This window comes from Pholis gunnellus (assembly GCF_910591455.1).
Source record: "Pholis gunnellus genome assembly, chromosome: 5".
NCBI classification, from domain to species: domain Eukaryota; kingdom Metazoa; phylum Chordata; class Actinopteri; order Perciformes; family Pholidae; genus Pholis; species Pholis gunnellus.
The window spans coordinates 7012952-7025902 of record NC_136531.1 but is presented as its reverse complement, the minus strand read 5'-3'; the positions used below and the strand labels follow the sequence as shown (position 1 = coordinate 7025902).

Genomic DNA, 12951 nt, shown 5'->3' with positions numbered 1-12951 from the left:
TCGTCTTTGTTCAGTTCTGCTAAAAGAAATGTGGCGCACCTAGCTATAAACTCTAATCACAGGTTTAATTCAGAGAAAATAAACTACAACTGTGCTTTCTATTCAAATTATTTTCCCCACTACTTAAAACAAGTGACTCGTAACCTTTGTGAATGACTGAACCGACAGCTGAGGAGGTTCTGAGAGGCTGACAATACAGGAATCAACATGTGAGGCTACTTTTCACACTGGATGAGTTTTAGAATATGCTGATCAATGCATTTCTTCTGGAAAATAGAATCACACTTGATATTTTATGTACCTTTGTTTTATTGGACGTGGCAGCAGAAGTCTCAATGACACATGTCTCTAAATCTGTGTCAGTAAAACCTAAACTATCAGAATATCTAGAAACCACAGGTACCACAGGGGTAAGTGGGAAAATATGTTTCTGTAACTTGGGTGAACTGACCCTTTTAGCTAGAAATTCCACATACATCACATGCGAGATTTAAGTGTTCACTCATTTTTAGAACAAGAGGGTCAATCCTGAGAAGAACCACACTGCTGTCTGCAGACCAGGCTGTAGCTCAAGGGGGTCTGAGAGGGGATAGGAGCCAGAGCTGCAGATTTGGTTTCACCCCTGGGTGTGCTGAGTGGAGGTCTGCTTCTCACACCAGGGCAAACAATATTTCACCATGAACCTGCAGACCTGCCCAGAGGATTTCCCTGCTGAACCCCCTAATGATGGAAAATTAACGCTCCACTGAGCTGAGCTAAATGCCCCTACTGACAACATCTCCCAACTATTTACAGCACGGGGCTAAAAACAGCACGTTAAGGGATCACTCAGGATATATTGCTGTTGATTTGGGCGTAATGAGGAAAACCTGTCAGACAAGTTTTGTTGTGAGTTCCACGAAGGGGAAGGAGATGAAATAGAGGGGGGAATTGTGGAAAACGTCCGGTGATAAAATACTATGAGCTATAATTAGAAATCAAAAATACCTGTGAGACCCAGAGGAAAAACACGCGAGAATTTGGGCCTTTGGGGGGGGGGGGGGGGGGGGGGGACTAAGGAGACACATTTATCTTCACCCGATATGAGGAAACCAAGTGCTGAATGGAGAAACGGTCTTTACGCACAGCGTGCAGACTCCTCCCAGACATGCCTGGAAGAAAACCTCTTGTTACAGTAGCTGCTGGCCACTGACAGAGACTCCATCCACGCTGACTGATGCTCAGCAACCCTGATGATTAGGCGTTTACATTTTGCAAGTTTTACGCGCAAAAAAATGAGGTCCTTCATTTCGACAGTGACAGTGTTGTGGGTGATGACAATACCCTGCATGGAAGCTATCCACGGATTGTACAATTTCGGACAACATGAGTTATTCTACAAAAAGAACAACTGCAAGGCGATTCCGGCCAATCTCCTCCTGTGCAACGACATAGAGTACACGGAGATGCGCCTGCCGAACCTGCTCGGGCACGAAACCATGAATGAAGTTCTGCAGCAAGCTTCGTCTTGGATCCCTCTGGTCCAGAAGCAATGTCACCCCGACACGAGGAAGTTCCTGTGCTCCCTTTTCGCTCCCGTCTGTCTGGACGATTTGGACGAGCCCATACAGCCGTGCAGGTCTCTGTGCGAGAGCGTCAAGAGCGGCTGCGAGCCCGTGATGTCCGCGTTCGGCTTCCCTTGGCCAAAGATGTTGGACTGCGACCGTTTCCCACTCGACAATGACCTGTGCATACCGCCTGCAGGCATCGATAACTTTGTGCCAGTCACCAAAGAAGGTATGGTTTCGTTTCCCCCCCCCCCCCAAGTATTGTGCGTAAATGCCTAATTAATTCCGTGGTGTATAAATATAATTCGCTTATCCGTCCATTTATTGCACCACCGTCCACTGTGATAACATCTGGATGTGTCTGTCCTACTTATTTAGGTCATTTCCGGTTAAAATGTGGTAGATGATATGATGTTCACCTAATCTAACTTCTCTTTTAGTGCCCAGGGTGTGTGATGCTTGCAAGGAAACGGATGAAAATGACAACGAAATTGTTGACAACCTGTGTAAGAATGACTTTGGTAAGTCCCCCCTCCTATTTTATTAGTTCAAGGTGGAGCTCAGAGGCCCCAAGAGGTCATGAATGGAGATTTCAAAAAAACGTCACTGCTAAATGTGTTTCATTAACTAAAATGTGCAAAGAAAGAATGTGTATTGTGACCAGGATTTCACTTTTCATCTCACCTATGGCATGCATTTTAGCACTAAACCATCAATAGGCCTTCTCATGGGGCTTCATTTTGACAAGTCAAAAAAGATGATCTTCACACAGATTTTGTGAAAACAAATCCCATATTTTCTCTCTTGCTTGCGCCAAGCTCTGAAGATCAAAGTTAAAGAGATCTCCTACATCAACGGGGACACCAAGATAGTGCCGGAGAACAAGAGCAAGACCATTTACAAGCTGAACGGCGTGACGGAGCGTGACCTGAGGAAGACGGTGCTGTGGCTGAAGGACGGCCTGCAGTGCATCTGTGAGGAGATGAACGACATCCACGCTGCCTACCTGGTCATGGGCCAGAAGTTGGACGGCCATCTGGTCATCACCTCGCTGAAGCGCTGGCAGAAGGGACAGCGAGAGTTTAAGAGGATTTCCCGCAGCATCCGCAAGCTGCAGTGCTAGGAAGCGAGGGGAGGGGATGTTGAAGAAAAAGTTTAGGAGAGCTATTTGCAATTATTCCTTCCCAGCTGTCACAAAAATTGCAATTATGGTTCATAGATTCCTATCTAGATTCCAGCAAAGATGTTTCTCAATTCCACATCCAAAAAATTGGCAATATAAAGCATGTCTGCTGGCTAAAGAAAACCTCTACAATTATAATTCTTATGGGTTTTCATGTTCCGAAAGGTGCTATGCTGATACATTCAAGCTACATTCACCATTAAGGGAAACATTTACATCTGGTACAGGTACAGAAGTGATTAGGTTTTAGGAGGCAAAAAAAGTCCCTTAAATTGTAGTAATATGAGATTTTTGTTTTCATCCATTGACTCCCATTAATTTTGCACTTCGTGAGCAGTGAGCGACCCCCAGTGGCCCGTATTAAAAGTGGCGCGTCTTCTCCTGGGGAGCTGCCTTTGCTGTCCCCTCATTAATTGCACTCAGCTGGCATCCAAGGTGTAAAGGATCACTAATTACATGGTTAGAGGGAAAAGTAGCCGAGTTTTTAATTCAGGATTAAAAAACAATGTAGGCAGATGTGGCTTTCTATTCCTGCGCTCGGGGGTGAGTTTAAGACGTTTTCCTTTTCACCTCTGGTATTCCCTGGGATTTTTTTTCATCATAACCTAAAAATGAAACTTTTTTTTAATTTTTCATGGGGACTTCCTCAAACAAGGTGAAATCATCATCAGTTGTTTGTTAAGGATCATATAAAACTCCTAAAAGGAACAAATTACATCACAAGGGTCAAAGGCCTTTAAATGATTAAACAACTATGAGTTTGAAGTCTTCCGAAAATAAAACTCTTTTCTCTCATAGTTCCACATAAATAGTTACTGATTCATATTGTGTGCTGCATAGTAAGTGAAGTTGTGATCCCAGTGTGCGTAGTGTGATGTTCAAAGACAAATATAATGTTAGTGTTTTTGTATTCCTACCGTTTTCTCAAGCAAAAAATGAGAGATAGCTGGCTATATTCTCTTCCTGTTCAACATTTTAATACTCTTGGTAATATTTTTGTACTTTAGTCCCTTTTCTACTCCAGGCTTTCATATTTCAGCTAAACGTTTATGTTGAGTTTCGGTTTGCTTCTTCACGATGTTGTTTTGATGAGTGACACAAGTTGTTTTTGGGGTTTTATTAGAGGATGAATATCTGAGTTTTGGTTGGTAGCGTTGATTTGATGAGCAGTAACTTGTTAGGCGCATATAATCAAGTGGCCCTGCGTGCGTGTGTGTGCAATGTAAAAAGTATTTTTGAAAGTATTACTGTGTAAATATCAAATACTGACTTTTATTGTTGTATAGTTTCCAGCTATTAAAAGCTGCCAACATCATGTTTTGAAATGACTCATTTCATTGTGCAAGAAATCAATACACTCAAATAAAAAATGAATCATTGCCACAGTTTGAATAATGAAAATAAACCTACAGTATGTATTATTGATGAAACACCGCCATCTAGTGGAGGTCATGAGTCAAACCTGGTCTTGGTAATAATTGGATGCATATGAGGCATTTGGGGGTGATGTTTTTGCAACACACTGTATTTATAGCTTCTCTTTTTTTCCAGTGGCGTATACCATGAAAAATACCATTGAACATATCGGCTCATAACGCTACATGAAGCTTGACCTGTAAGCGTAGTGTACATTCAATGGTTTATTGATTTACGGTTTACGCTTTTCATGCTTGCCTGTGTTTTCACACAAACTGTTTTACATTTTGACCATTAATTTCTGAGAAATGCAGGGCACTTATTTTATGTTGCTGATGCCCATTTGTTTTTCAGTACTTGGAGTACTATGGTACATTCTTGTATTGTGAATCTGAATGAGGCCTGAGGCTTTTAACACATTACAGGTGTTTTTTATTGTGGAAGAAGATGCCAAAAAGCACATTTATTGTACTTCGTCATAAACTTTGGAAAACTTTACCTCATTCTTATAGATTTCCAAATCAATACTTATGTATTTGCTGAATATCAAAAGTGTTGGTGATTAATTCTCTCACACTAGTGGAAAGAAAACATCCGAAATAGACATCTAGGTGTTTATTTTACTACACTTTGTCTATTTGGGTCCTAATATTTCTCCTAAATTCACCAAAAGTTAGCATTAGATAATGCCTCATTTGCATATTTAAACATAACATTTCGGAAAACTTATAATACAGAATAGAATTGGTTTTAATGTAAGCTATCAACTAGGGAAGTTTCATTGTGATATCCCTTCTTTAACATTTTCCCCATACCTGTAGTGTTTTCAAAATGTATAATGCAAATTAGCACATCTTTGATAAGATAATGCCTCATTTGCGTATTCAAACATTTCAGAAAACTCGTAAAATAATTGTCTTCATGTCTGTGATCTATTAGGGAAGTTTTACTGAAGATACTCTATCTGGTTTTACACACTTCACACCTTGATTCATGTGGCTCTGACAATTGTCACATGACTTCCATGTGACCTCAATGACTCACCTCTGGAGCTCTCGTGTGACATTATGGAATGATTGGCCCAGAAATACCTGGGACTCCCCACCGGCCAGCACAACTGAGGCCTTAAAAGAATGCTTTTGGTCTAGTGTACACCTACAGTCTAGACAGAGTTTCATTTTGACCTGACAATGATTAGATTGAAGTACAGTGTTTGTGTGTAGTCCAGGGTCCAACCCTGATGATATATTAAGTTAGGCTCATTTATGATTGTGAATAATTATGCATTGTGTGTAACTACTTGACTTGAGTATTTCTATTTTCTGCCACTTTATACCTCTACTCCATTTCATGTTGTTCTTTGCACTTCACTGCATTTACCTGAGAGCTATATCGACTTTGCAAACAAAACATGCAATCACTTTATTAAATATTTCTGATTGTACCAAACTTGAAGTAAATTAAATAGCTCCACCTCGACCCACTATATTAAAATGCTGCTAATAAGAATCAATATGCCAACCCATAATGAGGACTTTTTTTTACTTCAGTCATATAACAAATTGTATTTATAACAGTATGTTTACACTGTTATGGATACTTTTAAGAACAGTATCTGAATACTGTTTTCATCACTGTACTGTGTAGGCCTATGCACATTACGTCTCTAACACACGTGAAGCCTGGCAACATCAAGAATGACGACTCATTTTACTAATCGTCTACATTTTCAAAAATGTATTTCATTAATGTATTCATATTTCACTATTTTCAATGAATTGATTGAATTGTGGATTAGTCTGATAATATAAAATCATACAGATGGAAGAGATGTTTGGATTATTGTCTGTTTCCCTACTATACAGTATATCGTGTGTTTTTTAATATAACTAAGATCATTTACAGTAAACCAAGGGTGTAGGTTTGGTTTCAACATTTTTTTTTCTCTTCTCTCCTCTTTTGTGTCTTTAACATCTTTAAATGTGCACGTGCCACCTATATTCGCCTCAATGATATATTAATTATTTGTATACGAAAGCAGAAATGTATGGAAATGCCCCACAGGACTATTAAGAGCCTCCAATGGTCAGTCATCATGTATGCATCAGCCTATTGGTCCGGGTCTGGACTGCTACGGTACAATTACGCACACTGGTGAGTCCGTAACTGCGCAACCCAGACTGTATTACATTATAGTGCATCGCAGTACAAGGAAGAGAACCGCATTTACGATGCCTTCAAAACAATGGGAAAATCAAGACTTCTAGAGTGTGGGGGAATTTGTTGTGACACTCCAAATGTACTGATGTGACGTTTATGGAGCGGAATGCGTGGAAACCCTGTAAACTACCGTTGGGAAAATTTCCTGCTGTTGAAATAGTATTGTTTGTGATTCCCGTACAAAATATTAGCTAATACTTTTTTTTTTTTTTTTGCGAGGGTGGGAAATAAAAAACGTTTCCCCCCTCTTCACACTCGGGCTATGTGACACAATTTGCAAAAATAAAACAAAATCTTTTCTTGGAACCTTTGCTTTCAAAAGCTTGGGTGCGTTACAAAATCGCACCTCTCGCCTCAGGAATCTCAAGTTTACGACTGTCCTGAAGGCAGCGCTACTATTTCTATTTCTAACAGAGCTTCTTTAGCTTGTATTCAACATTTGTGTCTATGTTTTCGTTACCATTTGTCCCAGCAGGCTATAAAACCCCATTTGCCTCCCAAATGACGGCCGACGGTGAATCTTTGAGAGCAGGCAGGGCTCAGTTTGACGAAGATAAAAAAAAGTCCGCGGGGAAGTTCCCTGTAGGAAATCCCCCAAAGACTGTGCGGGGATATTATTCTGCGCCACAGCCTCGACACAAGTGACCTCCTCGGACCATTTGTAAAGTCACAGGGCTGATAGCGGAGGTGTCAAATGCTGGATTACTAAAAGACCGATCCGTCTGTCAAAAATCTACGAAGCCAACTATGGATAACGTCAGTGTAAACTCTGAGAACGACGTGAAACTCCGGAGTTGCAGCACGCTGAATACTCTGCACCATGAGACGCTGCAGGAAGTCGACCTTCTCAACAAACAGATTTACGTTAAGGACAATATTATTGCAGATTTAAAAGCGAGGCTGGGGAGATATGAGCGGCTCTACTTGTCTGTGGGAGATAACGAGTCCGTGGTCATCGGGCCGTCCAAGTCTTTGCTGGAGAGCTTGTGTAAAGAAATATGCAAACTGAAACAGAAGAGGAACGACATGGAGTTCAAGGCATCTCGACAAAAGGAGGTAAGACTGAAAATGCTTTTCATATGATGATCCATGCAGATGAGTGTTTGTAGGTAATGGAGCTTAAAATGGGTTGATGGGAGAAAAGTTAGGACAGTGACAGGTCTGTTTAATGTATGGTCTCTTGGCAAAAACTAATAAGCTTTAAAACCCCTCAAGTCCATATTTCTATATTCATGCTGGTGGTTATTGATTTGAAGTGTAGACTATTGTGATGTTGTATTGTTTTAAATTACATTATGTTGAGACTTCCTCATATACAAGTAGACTTATGATTGAAAATAAATCTACCAGAGCAAATATTGGTAGCAATAATCAGAATGACAGATTTTATTTTATAAATGTTTTTTTTGTATTATAATAAATATGTCAAAAGGTTACACATTGATATGAACTGATATGGCCATGCAACTGATCTCTCTTTCTCTCTCTCTGTCTTCCTCCCCAGGAGATCCAGAGGCTGACTGTGCAGCTCGGAGAGAAGGCGCTGGAGTTGGAGAGTGTCAGGTGTCAGCCGGACCACGAGAAGGACCGGGAGATCCACCGGCTGCGGGCGGCCGTGGAGGAGAGGGAGCGGTCCGAGGCCACCAGAGCCGTACTCTGCACGTCCCTGGCGGAGGAGGCTGACCAGCTGCGCAGCCAGCTTGGGACCACAGTGAAGGTGTGCCAGGAGCTGCTGGCCAGGCTGGAGAAAGATAAGAAGGGAGGAGGAGAAGTGGAGGAGGTGGCTCGGCAGCAAAAGTCTAAGGAGGTTTGTGTGAAACTTTGTCCGTGTTGAATATATTTGAATGTATCACATTCCACCTTTTTTTTAAAAATGCAGCATTAGAACTGTATTTATATTTGGAGGGCTCTGTTGTAACATCTCTTTCACCATTGTTCTACAGATGACAGATTCCTCTGACATGAGTGGTGTTAACGACCAAATCTGTCAACTTCAAGAGGAGAATCAACAGCTAAAGCAGCGAGTGGCATATGTAAGTCTTCACCAAGTTTACAAGTTGTCGTCGATGACTATACTTGTATTTTTCCCTGAAATAAGGGCACTAGAAAAATAAACAAAACATTTATACGCAATATTAAGGTGGTGCTGTTTTTTTTAAGTAAATATATTAAACTTGCTATTGTTGTTGTTCCTTCTTTTAGGTCCAAAGCCTGAATTCTCAGTGGCAGAAGTATGACTCCAGCAGGGAGGACTATATCCGAGGTTTATGTCAGAGGCTAAAGGAGACCTCTGTGCAGGGCTTGATGCCAGGGCTTGGCTCTATAAGCACCGGTTTGCTTCAACAGGAGATTTCCAGGCTCAACGGCTTACTCGAGGAGAAGATGAGCGAGTGTGCGCGGCTGAGTAGTGAAGTGGAGGAGCTGAGGACGCACGACAAAGAGCTCGTCCAGACTCTGGAGCAGCAGGTCTGTGCTACACCATGATCTCCATACATATCTGTATATTACGCTTCGTTTGAATCAGATTACATTAGTAGAACTGGACTGCAAACGGCTCTTTAGGCTTCTGATGTGTTTTGAAAACTGACATTTGAAGAAACAAGAAGACTAAAAAGTTATTTCTTTTCCTCAATCAGGTCCTCATCTACACCGACGACTTTAAGTCGGAGCGTGTCGACCGGGAGCGAGCGCAGGGCCAGATCCAAGACCTGAAGGAGCAGATTTATCAGTTAAAACAGCAGCTACACAAACAGGTGAGACGACAGCCCTCAAACTCTTGCATATATTCCATATTTCTTTTGTGTTTGCTTGTGCAAACCTAACCGTGTATGTACAAAATTGCCTTCAGCAGGGAGCAAGCAGAGAGAGCAGAGAAATGGTTCCCATGTGTCGCGTGCACATAGGGCACAGGATCACCTCAAGGCGCCATAAGGACTCTTCAGAGCCTCTATTGAGGACCCCGGCTGAGTTGCGGCAACAGCCCGCCGCTGCAGCCACAGCAGCAGCAGCCACACCGCGCCCTGCGTGGCACGAACTGTCAGAGCTACAGTGCCCGCGATGCTTCATCACGTTCAGTGACACGGACGCCACAGAGTACCTGAACCATTGTGAAGAGTGTGCCAGAAGATAAACGGAACAACACTTGTTTTAAAAAAAACAAAAGAAAAACACTTATCACTTGCTGACGGTAATCGAACACTGAAGAGCAGCACTACACGGCAGAAAATAACCTGAGTGGAGTTTCCAATTCGGAGAAACTTGACTACAAATGAAACGACTGACTTGAGATGTTAGTACATAGTGGAGCAAAACTGTACAACCCAAAGTTCCCCTGTTGCAAGAGAAATGAGTTGATCAGGCTTTTCTAAGTCCGCATCGTGAACAGTGTCAGGTTCTTAGTGTTCTCCTGTGGAAATGCAGGAGATTATTGTGGTAGGGAAGTGGATGTCAATGCAATATATCAAATGTCATATACCTCAATGTGTCAAATTACAAACCTGTTGCACTTTCTTGACATTTAGCCAAAAACTCAATCGTACGATTAAGACATTCATGACGCATAAGCTTCTTATTTTGGATAATGTGGTGCTATTGGTTGTTTAGTTTCGATTGAACTTTACATATTCTGTCCTGTAAATTATACATTCTTAATAAGACATTTAAAATATATATAACTATATTAATATTTATTCATGTTGCATAAATATTTGGAAAAGGTAAAGCCATGAAATATTTGTTTTCTGGTACACTTTTAGGATTAAAAAATGTTAATACATTATAACTGGAAAAAATGTTTTATCCATTTTTTTTTTTTGTAACACTGTATGTAAAGATTGTATCCCAACTGACAATAATATACTTATTTTTGGAGATCCTGTGCCGTTTCTCTTGAGCTGGCACATTATTTTTGTAATAAAATACTGTTTACCCACACTTTATCTTATGGTGATTTATATAGCTTTAAGTATGCCACATTATCACGCGGCGTATTTTAAATCTTGACAGTCTGCAGCCTCGAGCTGTAACCACAGATCATAGCCTAACCACGAAAATGTTGGCGCTACTTAATCTAAGTCTATGTGTGTGTGTCTGTCCATCTGTGTCACGTGTATGTGCTTGTGTGCGTGGTGGAAACCCCCTTCCGAGTGTTGCCTGAATGGGCATGCTGTACTGTCACAGCCATATTCCCAGCTGTTGTGTGGCTATAGCAAACACTACAGGGCCACTGAGAAGACCAGAGAGAGACTGTAGCTCAAGTTACATCCAACAACCGCCTGCGGATCAGTTGGTGACCAAAACATTCTGCAGTCACAGTGTCTGTGAAGTACCATTTTGACACATTTAGGTCAATAGTGCTGTTTGGGTGATTCACTTGTCATGGGTTTAGTGTAGTAAGCACAGGAAGCTGGACATCCCCTGTTTAAAAGGAAGTAGGCTGTTGCAGTGCACAGAAAAGACTCAGTCAAACCACCGTGGTGTCTGTGTGAGTGAACACAAGACACATTATGATCAAAGAACTACTTTAAAGCAAAAATATAAAACTGTTTATTAAAAAGGAAGCAACATGTTCTTCTTACAAATGAAATGTTGAATCCATGAGCGGTAACACTACTCTTGCTCAATTCAAAACTATCTTCTTTTTTTTTTATCACTAAAGCGTTACCAGCGTGAGCTAATGTTGGCAAGCTAGCAAGATATTGCTTTGAGTCACAGTCAGTCTTGTGTATCATTTATGGGATAACGATATACGTGGTTGCTCTTTAACAAAAGTTGCACTGTCTCACTATAAATACTATATCATTGAATATAATTGCTTTATTTGCTTTCTTACCAAGAATCCGACCAGAAGATGTTACCATTCTCTGTATGGTAAATATGAAGCTACTGTGAGCAGTCGGTTAGCTTAGCTTAGCACAAAGCTTGGAAGGAGGGGGGGCTGGCTATGTCTTACAGCTACACGGTAAACAAGAATCAATGGCACATGTCTGTACGGATTAAACACACAACATATAACAGTTAATAAGTGAGCTTTAGGGGTGCTGGTAGCAGGATTTTGTAACATTGGACAAAGCCAGAGCTAGCTGTCTAGCTAACTTAGCTGCGAGCGGTAGCCACATTTTAACTGTCATAAAAGAAAACCTGTATTTCCCAAAATATAGAATTATTTTCATGTAAATCTCAAATGTACTAATAACTAGAGGTTATTAAGCTATTATTTAAGAAACATGTTTAAAATAAATAGTGTTGAAGGACTACCTCTGAAAACAAAATGAAGCGGTTCGACAGGCCAAGTGTTTAAATGACACCAGGCAGCATCACATGCTAACTTACTCATCAGTTAACTGGGGAAGATATTTGAAAATATATTTAATTTACATATGGCTCTAATTCATTATTCATTCAACGATTGGTTCTTATTTTGGCTTTAAAGGGCAACTTCAGTAACTCGTCTGGAGGCCTTTGTCTGCATGCAGCCTGGTAGAAATGCACACAGCCCCTAAAAAGGCCACGAGCTGTCTGCTGGGGATTCTCCCCCCACCCCACCACACACAAACCCACGCATTTATAACAGGGTCTATAAGTGACTGAACTTCCACCCAGAAAAAAAACGCTCTACCCACCGATCTGAGAGTGGAAAGAAATAGGTCACAAGTCCCCCACCTGAGTGTCTGGGAACTTTTCTAAGAAACAATAGAATTAATAAAAGTCAGGTGACAGCGGAAGATCAGTTCCTGTTGGAAACTACATTCAAAGCATCAGGATGTACATGCTGTCGTATACTTTAACAAAGAGAAATAACTTCAGCCTGACACTTATCCAGACAAACACAGAATGGATAGATATATACAGCCTTTAATCTTATGTGTATCCTAAAAGAATGGGAATTTCCCGCCATCATGAGGGAATTCCCAAAAAAGCAGACAAGTTTATTATTTGAAAATAGAGCGTTGTCAACTTGAGCAGATCATTTTTGATTTAATGTATGTTGGTTCAGGTAGTTGGTATTAATGTTGGGTCGGAAGGGATTTTTTTTTTTTTTGTAAGAAAGTCCAGGGTTTCAACTATCAAAATCAGCATTGTGGCAGATGTTGTCAGGAACAAAGTGGGGGTGGGTGGGGTGGGGGGGATTCCCTCTTTGGAAATGTATGTGATCCTGAAGCGCTCCAGGCAGTCGACAATGAATAGATCAGCATTCTGATTACAAGCTACAAGGCAGCTGTGATCCCTTCTAATAATCCTTTTGGTGCTCGCCTGCCATTGTCAGACTGCTCCGAGAGCACCATTGTGTTTTCCCTCATCAACCCAGAATTCAGACAGCAAAGGTCGAAATAACGAAACCTTTTTGAAAGGACAAATGATGGAAATTGACTCATAAATCTATTATTAACTGAGGGAAAGGGTTGTCTTAAGTAGCTGTTATCTCTGCACATATCAAAAAACACAAATCTGTGCCCATGTCATGTTTTATTTAGATCACGGCCCACATTTGTCTCTCAAGACATTTTGCTCGGTGATTTTTGGCTCGTCTACGTTAGCGTAGTTTTGCGGGGCATTTGCTCAAATGTGGTAGATCCCATCTTACAT

At 41.1% G+C, this 12951-nt stretch overlaps 2 protein-coding genes across 3 annotated transcripts; both read left to right on the top strand.

Annotated features, from left to right (window-relative positions):
• Positions 1-1274: 1274 nt before the first annotated feature.
• sfrp2 (secreted frizzled-related protein 2) lies at positions 1275-4035 on the top strand (the record flags this gene model as incomplete). Its single annotated transcript, XM_079159293.1, has 3 exons — positions 1275-1776; positions 1988-2068; positions 2366-4035. 3 exons carry the CDS (start codon positions 1275-1277, stop codon positions 2668-2670), a joined length of 888 nt encoding a protein of 295 aa, XP_079015419.1. The 3' UTR covers positions 2671-4035.
• A 2893-nt stretch (positions 4036-6928) lies between these two features.
• On the top strand, positions 6929-10291 carry tnip2 (TNFAIP3 interacting protein 2). 2 transcript variants are annotated; one of them, XM_079159289.1, is made up of 6 exons: positions 6929-7422; positions 7871-8173; positions 8310-8399; positions 8569-8832; positions 9003-9119; positions 9218-10291. In XM_079159289.1, exons 1-6 carry the CDS (start codon positions 7114-7116, stop codon positions 9494-9496), a joined length of 1362 nt encoding a protein of 453 aa, XP_079015415.1. In that variant the 5' UTR covers positions 6929-7113; the 3' UTR covers positions 9497-10291. The 2 variants fall into 2 exon arrangements, with proteins under 2 accessions (XP_079015415.1, XP_079015414.1); XM_079159288.1 differs by having other exon boundaries at positions 6932-7422; positions 9215-10291.
• Positions 10292-12951: the final 2660 nt, after the last annotated feature.